Raw genomic sequence first — 18,923 nt, forward strand, 5'->3', positions numbered from 1 at the left:
AGCGGGCAGCTCTTTCCTGGTGGGGACCCGCCCAACCCCTCCTCAGTCGCCCACCGCCGTTCCCAGAGTCCGCATCCGTTTCCAAGCCGGTTCCTCCGGGTGGGGCATGCACAGCCAGGGCTGACTTTCCGCGACAAGACACAGCGGCCACATGTCTTCCCCCGGCCTCCCTTCCCCCGCCCCGCAGCTGACCCAGCTGCCCACGGCTCCGAGCGCGCGCGGCGGGACTCGGGGCTGAGACCTCCGCGCCCAGGCTTTTACTTGGACTCCAGCACTTGGTAGCGCAGGGGGTGACAGCAGGGTACAGGCTTAGGGGCATGCAAGAAGCATGGGAGAGGTGACCTTAGAATAGAGGTAATCAATTTAGGAAAGGTGATCAGACCTAGCTGACCCAGGTTTGGAGACCACCCACTGGATTTTCTCAATCGGCCAGGGTCTCGGAGCCGGCTTACACCCCTTCCTCGCGGAAGCAAATGGTTCAGTCCAGGCCGGTGGCCATGTTGCTGGAATAAATCGGGAGGGGCGGCGGCGTGGGGGAAGCAGATGCCGCTGGCCGCGAGCGGGAACCGGGCGCGGGCGCAAGCAGAGCGCAGCCGCGGGGAAGGCGCGGGGGAGGCGAGCCGGAGCCTGGGCGCTAGCAGCAGCCAGTGTCGCCGGAGAGCACCGGGGCGCAGCCAGAGCCGCAGCCGCGATGGCCGTGGCGGTGGGGAGACCGTCTGTGAGTGCAGGGGCCTCGCTTCCTTGGCGCGCTGCTCCGGGGGGGCGCTGGCTGGTCTCTGTTTTGGGGGGCGTTGGCGGGTGGAGATCCGGGGGATCCGGGCGGGGGTTCTGGACCAAGGCTCTTGGAGCTCTGTGTGTGTGTGTGTGTGTGTGTGTGTGTGTGCGTGCGTGAATTTGGGCGCGAGTCCGAGGCGGAGGGCAGGTCGGGGAGCCGGGAGGCTCGGATCCTACCTGATGCAACCGTGGATCGTCTCGTCCCGCCCCGATTCTCGGGGTGTGGACGAAAAAAAAAAAGCCCCCTCTCCATCCTAGCTTTAGCTGGGGTTCTTGTAGCCGCGGCGTTTCTCAATTGCCTCCGTCTGCCCGCGCGCACCGTGTCCCTCGTGACACCCGGGAAAGGCGCGGGGTGCGGGAGGTTTCCTCCCAGCTCTCTCCCGCACCCAGGGGCGATCGGGCTCGGGGGGCCGGGAGCCGTAGCGCTGTCTCGTAGGGTTGGCGAAAGCGGGTCAGAGGTGGGGGTGGGGTGGGTGGGATTTCAGGGGTGGCTTTCCCCGGGCATTGTGAGATTCCGGACACCCGCAGGCTCCCACCCGGGTGTCCCAGCCCTGCCCAGGATGTGGACAAAGCCCTAGATCGACACACAAAAGTTTTCAAAAGGCTCCCTTGTCGGGGTGGGTGGAAGTACTGAAATGCTCGGTGCCTGGAGGGCCAGAGGCGGCGGGCGGAGGAGGCGGGCGCGCGCGCGGGCGGGCGGGCGGGAGGGGTGGGCGCCGGGAGAATCCGGAGCCCCCGGGCCTGGATCGGGAGGGAGGGAAAGAAGGAAGGGAGAGGGAGGGAGGGGACGTGACGGCCCGGAGTTGGTGGACCGCGCCTCTTGGAGTGCTAGACTCAGTTGCCTGCTCTGGAGCCGGCCCGGGGGCCATGGGACTTGGAGGATGTGGTTCCGCGGCGGCTGGACATCCCCTGTGAAAGGCAGACGGGAAGGGTGGTGCAGCCTTTGCTTTTTTTTTCTTTAATTGAAAGAAGCCAAGCCGATTGGCCAGGCGGAGTCCTTTTTCTTTCCCCCTTTCTTTGTGATGTTTAAAGTTGCCTCTCGGGCTCTGGGGGGTGCCTCGGGGTGAGGTCTTTGGCTGGTACCCTATCTACCCCCACCCCACACCTCTTTTTCCTTTTTTGCTGCAGGTGGTGGTGGCCTGAGAGATTTTGTGGGGGGTAGACAAAGGTTTTAGAGAGATCCTGGAACCTCTGAAACTCCAGATTACAAAAAGCTGTGCCCTCAGACCCACGGCCTCTTCGCGCCTCACCGCTGCCCAGGCTCGCTCACCTTTTGCACTTTGCAGGCGCAGCCCGGCTGGAAGTTCGGAAGTTCTGGGGACCCTTGTCTGCAAGGGCTTACCTGGCTTTTGTGCTTGGCTTCCTGAGTGTTTGAAAGACTTTTTTCCACGGCCAGAAAATGGACAATGGTCATAGCGAAGTGCAGCTGTGCTTCTCTTAAACCACTGTTTAATGAGAGAATTCTGGTTTTGTGGGGGTGAAGGGTGGGGTATGGGGGCTGAGGCTCATTCCTATAAGCCTAACTAATTCAAAGCTAGTCTCCCCGTGAGACTCTTGTTACCAGTTAACTTGCAAAATGCCAAAAGCAGAGCTGTGGCTCAAGTGGTAGGAATACCATCCTTGAGCAGAAAAACTTAAAAGCACGACTGTAAGGTCCATTCCTGGGCGGCGAACAGACCTCGCCCAGTATCTGCGTTACCTAGGCAACTGGGACACCTGGAAGAGGTCACATCCGCTTCTGCTGAGGTCACATCTTAACCTGATGTGGCCACACCTTTCTCCCACCTGATCCCACTTCCCTTTACCTGGACACACCCTTCCCCGCCCCCTACCCTATATAAGGCCTAAACCGCGGCCAGACCGCCCTTTTCTTTTGCCAGCCGCGTGGAGTGCCAACCTTGCCTGGTCCCAGCAGGTCTACTGAATAAACCTACCCCTTACCTGAATACCACGTGCGTGGTGCAGTTCTTCTTTTTAAAAACCTAACAACGACCACGCCCCGAATTCAAGACCCCCCCCCAAACCCTCTCCTTCACAGAATTCTGGTTTCCTCTTGCACACAAATTGTGCTCTTGTTAATTATTGAACCTTGACTCTTCTTACCGAGGGAATTTGCGTAGTTTCTGAGAGAATCTTTTAATTTTTCTAGTGAGGAAACTGACACGTATAGAGATCAAGCGTATCTGGTTAAATCTCTCCCTTCCCTCCGTAATTATCAGGGCAAAGAGTCAGAGAACTAGAATAGTAATGTATGCTTTAGATAAACTGTCTGGGAATGCAAATGTTCTGTGTAGGGGTGCCTTTTTCTGTAACACCTATTGTGGGTGCGTTCTTGAGGGCTGGGGGAGGTGGAAGAAATAATTTGCTGCACATTCTCTATAAATTAGTAAGTTAATATGTGTCAGTTAAATAGGAACAATATGTGGATTTAAGATTTAGTTGTGTGATCATAATCGTATCCAACTCCAGGTCTGCTGTCCATATGTGAGCTTAGCTCCCTCAGAATAGTGTAAGACTTCTCTCATTAAGATAATAGAGATTTTTCGAAGTATGTGTCCGAAAGAGGTTTTTTTTTTCCCCTTCATGTTCACTGTTGTCACTAGAATTAAGATCAAATGACTTAAAATTTAAAACCATTAGATTCTTCCTGAGTTGTATAGTGATCAGGAGCTGACTATAAAGTTGAGAAGTCTTTTCATATACTACAGAAAATGTGATCACTTATCCAAGGACTTGTTGAACCACCACTGAGCTTTACTGGTTGGATTCCTCTCTTAAATTACTTCTGCAAAACAACCCCAGTCAGTGCCAAAATGGCTCCAGTCTACAACTGTGGCCTTAAAGCTTGAACTCTGCCTCTCCAATTCCCCTGAGAATGTAATTTGAACACAGGAAAGAAAAGGTTTGGGAGGGAAAGAAGCACTCCCTTGATTTGTATGTGAATGGAAGTGCCCTAGTGATGCTTTAGACTTAATTGATTTTTTTTAAAAGATGGTATAGGAAAGATGGTATAGGAAAGATGGTATATCTCCTTTTCCTACAGACTACCTTTTCTATCAACATGGAAGAAAAATACAATCAGAATAATTTGCCCTCAGCTGGGAAATGGTAGCTCATGCCTGTAATCCTAGCTCCTAGCTACTGAGGAGGCTGAGATATTGAAGATCATGGTTCAAAGCTAGCCCAGCAGAAAAGTCTCTGGGAGCCTCTTAGCTCCAATAAACTACTGTGAAAAAAGCCACATGTGGCGCTGTGGCTCAAGTGGTAGAGTCCATTCCTTGAGCTCAGGCTTGGAGTTCAAGACCTAGGAACAGCAAAAAGAAAAAAGAAAAAAAGAAAGAATAACTTGCCCTCAACTTTACATATCTTAGTGTGGTACTGTATTTGAAGTAAACAAACGACATTTGAAGGGCAGAAATGCTTCTATGTCAGTGCTATTTATTTATTTATCTTGGTGGTGGTATCCCTTTAATCTTGTCTTTTCCCATGAGCTGTTGTCCATTCCCCCTGCTCTCCCACATTGAACCCTCTACCACTGAGCTGCATCCCAGCCAGCCAAATGCTGTATTTTCTATCTTCTGAAGTGGTTACATTCAGCTACAACCATTTAAATCTGAAGGCTAAATTCAAATATATTTCATAGAGGTTTTCTCGTTTGGGAAACAAAAGCTTCAGCTCAATGTGATACTGTTTTTTCCAGTTTTAATCTCCATCCCCAGCTGGTTGTTTCCCCTCCCCACAGAAGACCTGAAGTACACATACCTGATGATTAGCAAGGACTTTTCTCTCCTAGGCCTGTGTCTATATTGTGAATGAGTTAGTACTTTTGCATTCGTGTTCCAAAGAAGCTATTATCTTTGTTTTAAACAGCATACCATCTTTGATCTGCCTGGGTCTTGGGAATCAAATCCACCTTTATGTAGCTAACCCAATCTCCAATTATAGCATCCATCAAGTTACAGATTCCAGGAGCTCAATAGAATGTTATAAGTTATTTGACTCAGTCTCCTTCCCTGTGAAGAAGTAGTTCTTACTTTATTCCTTACAAAGTATATGTTTCAACTCTTCCATTGGTAGACATTTGCCTGTGACATCCTTCAAGACATTTGTTAATTGCTCTTTAAAGCAAAAGAAATGGAAAACCATTTGCTCACTTACATCAACCATTCTCAAGAATCTGTTTGTTAGCCAGCTACTGTTTGTGTGTTGAGTATACAGTGGACAAGAAAGAAATTCTTTCCTTATCTGGAGCTTTTTTTTTTTTTTTTTTTTAGTTTAGGGTCACTATGTTAAAGTGACAAACTGCAGTGGAGTTTGTAAATTAGGGAAGAAAACAGTTACGCATCTAGTGCTGAGTCAACAGTTAAGATTCAGATACAGGATTTTATCTGCCCGGGGACCAATGTAGACAGTTCCTAAAGATAAGTGCCAACTGAGAAATGTTCTTAGTTAGGAAATTAACATTTCTATGACTTGAGGACATGACTTTAGATCTACCTGGAGAAAGATGAACAGAGCTGGCCAAGGCCTGGGGAAGGGCTTTCTAAAAATTAAAGGGACTGACTTATGTGGCTCATGCCTATAACCCTAGCTACTCAGGAGGCTGATTTCTGAGAATCATGGTTTGGAACTGTCCAGGGCAGATAAATCCAAGAGACTTTTATCTTCAGTTTACCAATAAAAAAAAGCTGGTCGGGAGATGTGGTTCCAGTATTAGAGTTCCACTTATGAGTGGAAAAGTTTGAGCTAGAGACCTGTTTTCAAGCCCACGTACTAGAACACACACACACACACACACACACACACACACACACACACACACACAAATTAGAATTAGAACTCTGGTTAATTATGGAAATTATACATATTGAAGACATATAATTATTAAAGAAAGAAGTAGTTGAAGCTCAGTAGTCTTCCATTTAAAAGATTTTAAAACTGTAGATTAATCATTTTATCTTTTAAATGATCATCTTTAAAAATGATGTGTCTAGGGCTGGGAAGTTGACTCAGTGGTAAAGCACTTGCCTTGCATGCCTGAGGCCCTGGGTTCGATTCCTCAGCACCACATAAGCAGAAAAAGCTAGAAGTGGTGCTGTGGCTCAAGTGGTAGAGTGCTAGCCTTGAGCTGAAGAGCTGAGGGACAGCGCCCAGGCCCAGAGTTCAGGCCCCACCACTGAACCCCCCCCCCCCCCAAAAAAAAAAAAAAAAAAGATGTGTCTACACTACAATGAAAATAGACTTAAGGAATTGGTTCAAAGCACTAAAACGATTGCCTGAGCTAAAACTTGGTTAAAAGCACTAAAACTATTGCACATGCCTGTAATCCTAGTTATTCTCAAGGCTGAGTTCTTTGGGATCTGAGGTTGAAAGCCAGCTTGGTCAGAAAAGTTTCTGAGACTCCATTTCCACTGAGGGAAGCTGTATGCATTGGCTGCCACCTATGATCCCAACAAATACCTGGAAGTCTAAAGTAGGCACATCAGGACTCATGTAAAGCCAGACCATATCTCAAAAATAAAGGTGGAAAGTAGGGCTAGACTTGTGGCTTAAGTGGTCGAGCATCAGCCTACGAAATGTGGGGCCCCGAGTTCAAACCTTAGTACCACATCCAGAAGAAAAAAAAAGAAAAAACACAACAATCCATTTCCCACCATTCAGATACAAGATTTTGCTACTGCTTTTTTTGTCAGCTTTTTAAGGTCTACTTGGGTGAGCATAACTCAACTTGTTTAAACTGCTTTTGTGTGCCGGGATGGATGCTGAGTCTTGGGCATTGGCCTTCCACTGTCTGTGCAGATGAAAGGATGAGTCAGGCTCTGGAGCCAGCTTCCGAGGTTTTTCAGCCTGTGTTTTTCTCTGTATAGGACCTGAAAGTGGATTAGGGGTAGTGGCTGCTTCTGGATTTTATCATTTTATTGGGCTATGTCTATCCTGGTTTAGGCTTGACCTGTCTCTACTGGGGTCCGCTGAGCTTAAACAAAGACCAGCAGTCCTGCAGCTTCCCCAAGGAGCTTTCCCCAAGGAGTTCTACTTTACAATATAATTGATACCCCCTTTGTTTGGTTTGCTTTTTGTTTTTAAAATCTAGATTGGCAGAAAACTCCCTTCCAACTAAACAGTCCCTCCCCTGACCCACTCAGTTCTACTGGTAGTCCATCTCTGCAGCTCCTGATGGGAACAGAGAAACAATATTTGGGGTAAGGTGATACTGGCAGGCTCCTGAAAGGAATTTGCTGGGTGCTTTTTATCTGAAATGAAATGTGCATCATCTCAGTCCTGGCCTGAGTTTTATCAGAAGTCTGTTCTCAGAAGTGACTAAAGCCAGGGTACTGCAGTCACCTTGCATTTTTGGGTCAGCACCAGGGCATGTGAATACACTGCATATTGACCGACACAGAAGTCCAGTTGTGCAGACATGTTTCCTCTCTCCACCTGCTGAGCAGTGGGATGACTTGTGATTCCTTGGGAGAGAGAGGGACGGGCTGAATAAAGAAAAGGAGAGACATTCTGCTTCAGGAAGGACAGCTGTGGCACTCAGCAAGTGGACTTCAGCTCTTACATTTTCTCACTGTGTAAAAGGAAATAAAAGTCAACACAACTTAAAGTTTACCTTCTTGTTTTTTGGTAAGTAGCATTCCTTGGGAAGAATTCATAGGATTTGTTGTTGTTGTTGCTGTTTTTTCGATACTGGAACTTGAAGTCAGAGTCTGGGTGCTGCACCTTATTTTTATTGTCGTGGATCCACTTCCTGCTTTTTTTTTTTTTTAAATGTGTGTGTGTGTGTATGTATGTATGTGTGTATGTATGTGCATGTGCACACCCTGGGGCTTAACTCAGGGCCTAGGCTCTGTCCCCGAGCTTTTTTGCTCCAGACTAGCTCTCTATCACTTGAGCCATAGCTCCACTTCCCACTTCCTGCTTTTTGGTGGTTAATTGGAGAGAAGAGTTTCATGGACTTTTCTGCACCGACTGCCTTTGAAATATGATCCTCATATCTCAACCTCCCCAATGGATTATAGATGGGAGACCTCAGCACCAAGCACTGATTTTGGACTAGAGTCACAATGATATATATAGGTTAGAAATTGAGAAACATGAATCATTCTTGACTTTCTAGTGCATCTGACTATGTTATGTGGCGATAGTGATGTGAGGTTGGGATACATAGCTCCTGCTGCTCCCATGAAGTCTCTCTGAAAGATGGATAAACAGCTGGGCTGAGCGAGAAAAGTGAACTAGAAGTGACTGTAGAAAATCAAAGTGGAGAAGGAACATAGGAGGAGGAGTCTAGTTACAATACAACAGTGTGTCTTTCTCTGTCTAGCCTTAGCATTGAGTCCTTCAAGATTGAAAACTGCAAGTTTTTTTTTTTTTTTTAAATTTTATTTTATTTTATTTGAGAACATACTGTACAGAGGGGTTACAATTACATGGGCAGGATAATGCATACATTTCTTACCAAGCATTGCAGCCTCCTCCTTTGTTTACCCTTCACCTCCCTTCCCAGCCTCCCCCCTCCCTCCCAACCAATCATACCCCCCCTCCCCCCCCCCCCCCACCAACATTGTAAAGCTGGTTTTGACATGACATTTTGTACTTCTCATTGTTGCAACAGGTCCACCTGAATCCTTAAACGACTTGTTTGTCCCCATCTCCTCCACATGTTATACTGACATCAAATATAGTGAAAGCGGGGGTTACACTGTGGGGGAGGGACATACAAAGCAACAAAGAAATAATCTTATAAATGCGTTAGAAACACATGCATGAAAGAAACAAAAACATTAAAATACATATTTGAGGTTTTGTTTTCCAACATCACATTATCTGACTTTTTCCGCTTGACTCATACCTATACTAGATATTGCAAATAAGGGAAACCATGGGACCTATGTTTCTTTGGGCCTGGCTTACTTCACTTAATATAATTTTTTCCAAGCCTTTCCATTTCCTAACAAATGGGGCAATGTCATTCTTTCTGATGGAGGCATAGAATTCCATTGTGTATATATACCACATCTTCTTGATCCATTCATCTACTGAGGGGCATCTGGGTTGGTTCCATGTCTTAGCTATGGTAAATAATGCTGCAATAAACATAGTTGTGCTGCTAGCTTTAGTGTGGCCTTGTTTGTGATCATTTGGGTAAATGCCCAAAAGTGGGATTGCTGGGTCGTTGGGGAGCTCTATGTGGAGTCTTTTGAGGAACCTCCATACTGCTTTCCAAAGTGGTTGAACAAGTTTACATTCCCACCAACAATGAAGTAAGGTTCCTTTCTGTCCACATCCCCTCCAGCATCTGTTGTTGTTAGAGTTCTTGATTTTTGCTGTTCTAACTGGAGTGAGGTGATATCTCAATGTTGTTTTGATTTGCATTTCTTTTATGGCTAGGGATGTTGAACATTTCTTCATGTGTCTATTGGCCATCCTTCTTTCTTCTTCAGAGAAGCTTCTCTTTAAGTCTTTCGCCCACTTACTTATTGGGCAGTTGTTTCTTTGAGGATTTGTTGTTGGGTGGTTTAATTTTTTGAGTTCCAAGTATATTTTAGATATGAGACCCTTGTCCGTTGTATGGCTAGTAAAGATCTTCTCCCAGTCCGTGGGCTTTCTATTGATCTTGCTAGCTATGTCATTTGCCCTGCAGAAGCTCTGCAACCTTATACAATCCCATTTGTCCAGCCTTTCTTTGATTTGTTGTGTTTCCGGGTCTCTATTCAGAAAATTTCGGCCTGAGCCAAGGAGACCCAGGGTTTCTCCTATTCCATCCTGTAATGTTTTCAGAGTGTCTGCTTTGAGTTCAAGGTCTTTGATCCATTTGGAGTTGATTCTGGTGCAGGGTGATATATAAGGATCTAGCTTTAGTTTTCTACATGTAGTTAACCAGGAAAACTGCAAGTTTTTATTCTCTGTTCTTCATAACCGAGTCCTGGGAGATGAGGCATGAGGAAGATGGCAGGAATTGGTAGCACCTTGGACCTGAGCTGGCAGTCAGTGTTGTCTAAAATGAAAATTAAAAACCCACCAGATCTTTTGAGCTTAAGAGAAAAATTGGCAGTTTTCTTAAGACTTAAGACCTTTTGTTGATCTCATATCTTTGTGTACTTCTTTCATACTAATATGAACACACACACACAAACACATACACATAGACAAACTGAGAAAGTGTTCTAATAGGGTACCCACTAAATTATTCAGACCTGTTTTTGAAATTATAAAAAGTTTGACCAGCACCTTTGGGTACAGATTGCCTGTTTAACATCATGGTCCCCCATTTTTTGTGATGCTTAGATTTGAATTCAGGGTCTCATACTTGCTAAGCAGCTTCTCTATCACTTGGGCCACAGTCACCCCTTCCTGCTTTATTTACTTTTCAGCTAGGGGAGTATCTTGTTTTTCTTGCCCAAACAGCCTGGACTACAATCCTCCTTCCTGAATAGCTAGGATATCAGATGCTTAGCTTTTTATTGGTTGAAATGATATCTTTTTTTTTTTTTTTTTGCCTGGGTTGGCCTCAAACTGTGACTGATTCTCTCAATCTCTACCTCCTAGACTTACAAGCATGAGCGATCATACCAAGCCCCTTCTTGGCTTTGTTTTTTATTTTTTTATTTTTGGTGGTACTGGGGTTTAACTCAGGATACTTTACCACCCGAGTCATACGTATAGCTCCATCCTTTTAGGTTTCTGAGATAGGGTCTTATTGTGTATCTCAGACTGGCCTTGAACTTGTTTTGTAGCCCAGGCTGGCCTCAAATGCATCTTCTTTCCTTTGACTCCCTCCCAAGTGCTGGGATTACAGGTAGCATCTGGACTTTTAAGTTTATTCTACTTAAATTAGTGTGAAGACAATTCTATCTCAGTCCTTCCATAGTACCTAAGAAGTAATATGGACAAGAAAGTAAGACACAAAGTAGTTGTAACTCAACTAGTCTGATTCAGCTGGTAGTGGAAAAGCCCAGGTTTGGAACTATCTGTATCAGTCAGTTACTCTAAATTATATTGAGGAAACAAACTGGCCCGGAAAGTCTTTTCTATTCCATCCTATGCCACACTCCAGGCTGTATTGACTCCAGCTTGCAAGCCAAGCTTCCCTTTCTGGGAATGGCCATTGAGACTGCAGAAGGGAAAAAGACGTGAGGACCCTGAGCTGACTTCCATGGGTCCCTTCCACATGGATTTCACAGACCAAAGTAAATGATCTTCCTCAATTCAGCAGAATAGAGCTTTGTATGTTACCTGGCAAATGTGAGCCTGGGGACAGGCTGAGGAGGGACAGTCAGTGTTCTCAGTGATAAGCTGATCACCACATTCTATAGCATAAAGCCTGGGTTGGGTGGGGGCAGGTCTTCATTATTAATTACTAATTTTTGTTGTTGTTACAATGCCAGGAATTGAACCTAAGGTCTCAAGAATGCTGGGCATACTGAAATACATCATCAGTCCTATGAATTTAGATATTTATTTTGGGGTTTTAACCCAGGGACTTGTTTACCACCCCCCCCCCCCCTTTTTTTTTTCTTTAGTTTGTCAAGTAGAGTCTTAAACTTTTTACTGGTCCAGCCTTGGGCCACAATCCTTTTACCTCTATCTAGAATAGCTGAGAATACAGATGTGAACTACTGTCCCTGAATTGTGATTGGCTTTAAGCACAATTCTAACTCTGCCATGCATAAATCCAATCTTTTTATTTTCTTTAAATGGTAGAGTACTCGCCTTGAGCTGAAGAGCTGAGGGACAGTACCTAGGCCCAGAGTTCAAGCCCCACGACCGATTGAAAAAAAAAAAAAAAAGTCTGTCTGCAATTTTTTTTCACTTTTTCTTGCCCTATTTCTAATTCCAGCTGAACATGGTAGTTTGATGGTGGTGAGTGTGTGTTTGGGGGGGACTCAGGAGTGTGATTGCTCACATTGTTCATCCCATAATGAGCTTCTGGTGGTATTGTCACTGAGTATGTGATGGGTGACCTTCTGAAAGACCTGCGCTTCTCCATGGTGGCTTAACTTTGGGATTGGACTCTGGGAAATGGTCGTGAGGCCATTAAAACTTCCAGCTGCTTGACAGAACTATTTCTCTTCCTCCCTTGGGATGCTTCCAGATCAGATGGTTCCCAGCATGTCTGTTCTAGTGCACAGATGTCTCAGAGGCTCCCCCCCCCCCCCTTTGCTTTCTCTGCTGGAGGCTGCAATGTGGAGCACCTTGGTGGATAACTCACACTCTGGGCCCTGGCTGCTTGCCTTCCAACGTTTCATCTTTGGGTTTTGGCAAGCTCTTTGGACACAGGCAAGTTACTTCAGCATAGTCTAATTGGACCTCCACAAAGAAGTTATGTGAATTAGTATACTAGTTGCTTATCTTGAGGAAGAAAGGCAAAATGCCAGGTGTAAGGTGGCTTACGCCTGTAAACCTAGCTACTCAGGAGGCTGAGATCTGAGGATCGCAATTCGAAGTCAGCCAGCCCGGGCAGGAAAGTCTGAGACTCTTTTTTTTTTTTTTGGGTCCGGTCGTGGGGCCTGAACTCTGGGCCTGTGCACTGTCCCTCAGCTCTTCAGCTCAAGGCTAGCCCTCTACTACTTGAGCCACAGCGCCACTTCCGGCTTTTTTTCTTTTTGCTTATGTGGTGCTGAGGAATCGAACCCAGGGCCTCATGCATGCAAGGCAAGCACTCTACCACTGAGCCACCTTCCCAGCCTGAGACTCTTATCTCTAATTAACCACCAGAAAATCAGAAGTGGTGTTGTGGCTCAAGTGCTAGAGCGCTAGCCTTGAGCTGAAGAGCTCAGGGACAGTGCCCAGGCCCAGCGTTCAAGCCTCATAACCGACCAAAACAAGAAAGGAAAGAAGGCAGAAGTGTTAACAGTGTCATCCATAAGGAACAGCATTATGCTTCTGTTCCAACTCAGCATGTCGTTGAGTAGCCAGCCTTCTGCCCAGGCTTTACTCTGCCTCCAAGCTTTGGTACTTTTCCTCTTTCAGCAGTAGTGGTTGCCCACCACAGTTCTATGACATACACAGTGTTCTAGAGTTTCACTGTCATTTTAAGTAACTTTTTTTAAATAATGAGGAATTTTAAATAATGCATTGAGAAGTTTGAAAAGCATAGAAACCCTTATTACCCAAAGCATAGGTTCTAGCAGCCCTTAGCCATGTCATGATTCTTAGAGTTTATTTCCAGACTTAAGAGGAGGGGATCTGTTGTACAATTCCTCCAGACATTTGACTGAAAAAGGAAGACTCATTTGGCTAGTTGGCTAAGACTACACTAGAGATCATAAGTTTGGCCTCCACAACCTCACCCTTCACCCTCTGTTCCCCCCCCCCCCCACCCCAGTGCTGGTACTAGGACTAGAACTCAAGGTCTGGCATTCTTCACTTTTTTGCTCAAGGCTGGTACTCTACCACTTGAGCAACACCTCCACTTCTAGCAATACTGCCAATCAGCTTTTTGCTGATTGTCTAGGAGGGCTGGCTTGGAACCATGGTCCTCAGATCTCAGCCTCTGATCAGCCAGGATTACAGGCATGAGCCAACAGTACCAGTCCTTTTACCTTTTATTTCACTGTCTGTTGCTGGGTGAACCTCAGGAAGATGTAGATGGTATGGGTTCCCCAAACTTCCTGCTTCATCTTGTTCATGTCCCTATCCCACAGGGCAAACCTTGACTGATGTTCTGTCATGGAAGCTGGTGGGTAAAGACTTACCCCCTTTTGTCAGAAAGTTGGTTTTGATAGGTTAGTCCATGTTTCCTGCTCCCCTTTTCCCCCCCACCCCCCCATCCCCCGCCCGGTTGTGGGGCTTGAACTCTGGGCCTGGGCCCTGTCCCTCAGCTCTTCAGCTCAAGACTAGCACTCTATCACTTGAGCCACAAGCCATTTCCAGTTTTCTAGTGGTTTATTGGAGATAAGAGTCTCATGGACTTTTCCTCCCAGGCTGGCTTTGAACTGCTGGCCTCAGATCTCAGCCTCCTGAGTAACTAGGATTGGAGTGGGGGAGCCACCAGCACCCAGCTGGTAGATTAGTTTTGATAGGATAGTTTTGATAGTTTTAGATAAGTCCAGGGTCCCTGACTTCTGAGGATCCCACTTGAGCCTCAGCCTACAGTGGTGATTAGCTGTATAATCCTCCTGTCGGTATTTTTTCTTCTTCCTTATTTCACACTCTGGTTCCTACTCCATTTCCCCTGGATTGTTTCACAAAACAATTGCATGCATGCAGGTCCTTGTCTCAAGTCTGCACTTTGGGAAAATCTGGGTGAAGGTATTTATCTCTTGGTTTGGGGCTGTGCTTTTATTTTATACTAATATGGCTCTTTTGTAACATACAAGCTACTTTTGATGTTAAAAATTGCTCAAAAGAAATTGACCATCTAAGCCTTTATTGATATGGGACATCATCAGACTTTTGTAAACATGAGATGCAGAAAAAAAGAAAAAAAGATACATTACCTAAACTTTTCTAGAATTTTTACTTCTAGTTCTTCTGAGTGAAACTCTGACTCTTAGGAGTGTGTAATGTGTACTTTATGATTTGTTTAATTTACTTATTTCTAGTCATATATATATATATATTTTTTTATTTTTTTTATTTTTTATTTTTTGTCAGTCATGGGGCTTGAACTCTGGGCCTGGGCCCTGTCCCTCAGCTCTTCAGCTCAAGGCGAGCACTCTACCACTTGAGCCACAGCACCACTTCTAGTTTTCTGGTGGTTTATTGGAGATAAGAGTCTCATGGACTTTCCTTCCCCGGGCTGGCTTTGAACAGGGATCCTCAGATCTCAGCCTCCTGAGTAGCTAGGATTACAGGCGTGAGCCACCAGCACCTGGCCATATTTTTATATTTGAGGGAACTAGACACTGAATGAATGTGGAAAATCCAATTAGGAACTTGAGCCAAAGCTTAAAAGTGTTGTGGAAAACCTAAGAGAAAAATTTGGGCCTTATGCTGACTGGATAGATTGGAAAAATTAGAGTATGTTAGTTTTTTCTGGCTGTGACAAAATACTTAGGCAAAACAACGTTAGGGAAGAAGGATTTATTTTGGCTCACACTTTGGGAGATTTCAGTTCAAGGTCGTTGGCTGTGTTGATTCTATGATGTTGGTGAGGCCCAGCATTATGGTCTTGGGAGCTCACCTGATAGCAGCCTGAAGAAGAGGCAGACAGGGTCAGAGGACAATGTATAACTTCCAAAGCCAGCCCTGCTCCCTCCTCCCTACCTCCTTCAGCAACTATCCTTCCCCGAGAGGCAATCCTAATGAACTACTCTTCAGCAATTTTAAGGCTCTGGATTAATTGTCTGCCAAGAGCAGGTAGGATAATTGTTCCAGTGATCTCTTTCTTTGCTTTGTATGAGCTTAGCCAAGTTTCTGGAATTACAGCAGAGATTTTAGAAGATGACACAGACCAAACGGATTCATTCTTAGAATCCCCCCAAATTTCACCTTTGCTTCTATCTTTGATATATTCAGTTTGATTTCCTTGTGTGGCCAGTCCAAGATTAGTGCCTTAGACTGTTGCAACAATCTGTTGCACAGTTTATCTGTTACATACTTTGTTTTCAAAGTCTTTCCTCATTCTGAGTCAGCCTCTTAATCATCTCCCCTAGGCAGTTGTTGAAGGGAATGTTGGATAGTCTGAGTTGAAGTAGTTTTTTTATCTCTGAATCCGCTAAAGAATCCTAACTTAGTAGTCATTAGATTTGCTCCATTCTAAAACTAAAGTTCTAGAGTATTTTATGATCTTAAGGTAGGGAATTAAAGTAAGATCTCAGCCTTGGAAATTGAGATTTTAGAGCCCAGGCTCCAAATCCATGAATTCCATACCAGGCCTGGCCATATAACCCTATCTGCCAAATAAAGAGAGATGATAAAGGACAGAGAAAGGAGATTTATTACATGGCCCTGGTATATCATGAGAAAATAGCACTTTTGCCATCATCTTGGATATGTACATGAGCCATTTTCTCAGTGATTGTTTCTGGAAGGTTTTACAGAAGTTATCAGCTGTCATCATTGGTCAGGATGACAAGTCATCATTCCAGAGGAGTGATCTGTCCTGAGGAATCTCTGTTGTTCCTGAGGGATAAATTTGGCTTTTGTCATACAGATGTTATAGATCAGTCTTGGCCTTCCTGGAGCTTGAGGTGATGGCAAAGCAACTATACCAAGATGATGGCTTGGAGCAGAGAGACATGAAAAACAGAGCTGGGGATGCCAAGCTTTCCTTCTGTTTTAATTCATGAGCCCTCTAAAAGCCAAAGTTTAGCTCTTGCCTTTTTCCTAGGTGGTAAATATGGGGAATTTGGGTCAGCATTCAGAAAGGAAGCCCCATTTTTTCTCCTCCTTTCCCCCTTTGTGGTGCTTTGAGGAGCATTTGAAAATGACCTCCAGCTGTCTTTGACTACCATTAGAAATTTATTCTTGGCCAGTACCAATGGCTTACCCCTTTAATCCTAGCTACTCTAGAATCTTAGTTCTGAGGATCATGGCCCTAAGCCAGGCTGAGCAAGGAAGTCCATGAGACTCTTATCTCCAGTTAACCAGGTAAAAGCTAGAAGTCAAGATGTGGGTCAAGTGGTTGAGTGTGAGCCTTGAGTGAAAAAGAGATAGTGCCCAAACCCAGAGTGAGTTCAAGCCTCAGTACCAGCACAAAAAGACAAAAACAAAACCTCAGTCCTTATAGACTTTTAAAAATAACTTTCCTAACTCCAGGTCCTAATAGCTTTGGCTAACGAGATTTGTATTTCCAGAACAACTAGCCCTTTCAGCTTCTGCCCTGTCCTAGCACACATATATGTTCCTGCTTGGGGGTTCCGTGTGTGAGTGTGTATGTGTGTGTATGCACATGCATATGTGTGTTTGTACATGTGTATAGAACTGTTCCCACATGGCTCAGTGGCCATTGTGATTTGTCCTGGTTTGAGATGTAAACTTTCCTGTGTGGCTTATTAAACTTTTTAAGCCCTCCTTCCCCATTCTGATATAAGTGATTGAGTTTTTGTGTTTTTTTTTTTTTTTGCAGTTGTTATTTGTTTGATTCTTTGTATTCTGGCACCAGATCTGAAGATAGAAATGTGATATTTTTAATCCATTTCTGGTTTAATTAACCAGAACGAGGGGAAATAATTCTAGATTCAAATAATGTTCATGTTATTCTCATGATGATCTTTGTAATTCTTTCTGAGGTTCTCTGTTCTCAGAAGGGAAAACTGTCTCATCTGTAGATGAAACTGAGAACGTGAAACTGAGAACGTGGTCTTTGTTATCTTCCTGGGTTTTACATTCACTCAGTTGCATTGAGTGTTTGGCCCATATGAAAAAATCTTCTGTCTTCCATTATTTAATTTTTAATCGTTACTATGAGAGAAATCAAGTACTAAAAATCAAGTAACAAGTTATTTTCTATCCCAAAATAGAGTGTAGGAGGAGAAATCTTAACAAACTTGAAGCTGGAATAGGTGATTTTTCCACTTCTTAAACTAGAACTGGACTCATTTTCAGATACCTGTCTAAATGTTCTGTGGAATGTAATAACCATGGTACTCCTTGGTTTAGCCAATATATTCACTGTACTCAGTAAACTGTTGTCCCAATACTGATTGTGCTATTGCACATGCTTTCCTTGTGAGCAGATTTCAATGGGTAAATGTTGATCTGTACAACATGGTGAGCTATTTTTCTTGGTCTAACACCTTTAGCCTCTGTGTGAAAGATCAGTACTCAGAGGTACTTCAGGTATACAGTTATGATCTTTTAAAATGATTTTTATTGTAAAAATAGTGTCCAGAGGGGTTGCAGTTACAAGAGTAAGATGAGTAAGTTTCCTATCAAGCATTGTTACCTCCTCCTTTGTTTTTCCCCTACCATCCCTTCCCTCCTCACCTCCCCAACTGCTCCCCACCCATCCACCCCCAAGTTGTAAAGTTCGTTTTCAACATAGTGTCTTGTACATCTCATTGTTACAACGGGTAAACCTGTGTCCTTATTTCAGCATTTTGTTATTTCCCCTCCCCTCCCCAAATTAGAAAAATGTATATACAAGATGTAGGGTACCAGCATCAAATACAGTGAAAACAGGGGTTATACCGTGTGGAAAGCACATACAAAGGAAGCAAAAAAATCCCATAGTACATTTTAAATATGTTAAAAACAATAGCAAGAAAGAAAAAAACCAGTTGTGTCCGTATATTGGGATTTATTTCACTTATCATCATTGTATATGGTCATATGTACATAGCTTTTGAACTTTTCTGCTTGTCCTTGACTTATACTAGTTATTGCAAATAAGGGAAACCATGGGACCTATGTTTCTTTGGGTCTGGCTTACTTCACTTAATAAAATTTTTTTCCGAGTCTTTCCATTTCCTAACAACAGTTATGATCTTAAGGTCATGTCTCCTGACTGTTGGTTTCACCCTATTCTTACCATAATGCAGGTGCCAGACTAAGCTCAGAAGAGTGCTCACTGCCAGGTAGAATTTTCTACAGTGATGGAGACTGTTTTTACTGATTGTCCAGTTATTTTTTTTTTTTTGGGTCCGGTCATGGGGCCTGAACTCTGGGCCTGGGCGCTGTCCCTCAGCTCTTCAGCTCAAGGCTAGCGCTCTACCATTTGAGCCACAGCGCCACTTCCAGCTTTTTTCTTTTTGCTTATGTGGTGCTGAGGAATCAAACCCAGGGCCTCATGCATGCAAGGCAAGCACTCTACCACTGAGCCACCTTCCCAGCCCCTGATTGTCCAGTTATATATGGCCATTGCTACTGGTGGAGAGCTGAAATTTTAGTTTAATTTATGCTTAAAACAACCATAGGGAGCTGATGGCTATACCATAGTATATAATAACTTTAGGAATACAGTAGATAATTACTTTTCTTTTTTCAATATTGGGGTTTGAACTCAGGGCTTCATGCTTGCTAAGCAGGAGCTATGCCACTTGAGTCATGTCTCTGACCTAGCAGTTTGTTCCTATGTAATTCAGGAGGGCCTAGAACTCAGCCCAGGCCCAGCCTGTTTTGGCTGGCCTGGAGCTTAGTGATCCTGTTGCTGTTGCCTCCTATGGTGGGATTACAGATGTGTCCTACCATCCTAGGTAGAAAAAAATTCCTTTTATGTGTATGGTTCTGGGTATTGAATTCAGAGTCTTTACCCTTTT

General features: G+C 44.5%; 1 protein-coding gene across 2 annotated transcripts in view; it reads left to right on the plus strand.

Moving 5' to 3' along the window:
- The first annotated feature begins 524 nt into the window (after positions 1–524).
- Positions 525–18,923, plus strand: part of Septin11 (septin 11) — a 100,264-nt gene continuing 81,865 nt past the window's right edge. The window contains exon 1 of one of the 2 annotated variants that reach the window (XM_042678049.1): positions 525–718. In XM_042678049.1, coding sequence (XP_042533983.1) covers positions 692–718 — 27 coding nt within the window. In that variant the 5' untranslated portion in view covers positions 525–691. The remainder of the gene's footprint in view (positions 719–18,923) is intronic. The other variant, XM_042678050.1, reaches the window with a different exon arrangement.

The sequence above is a fragment of the Dipodomys spectabilis genome, unplaced genomic scaffold (assembly GCF_019054845.1).
Source record: "Dipodomys spectabilis isolate Male_0828 unplaced genomic scaffold, ASM1905484v1 ptg000043l, whole genome shotgun sequence".
In the NCBI taxonomy this organism is placed as follows: Eukaryota; Metazoa; Chordata; class Mammalia; order Rodentia; family Heteromyidae; genus Dipodomys; species Dipodomys spectabilis.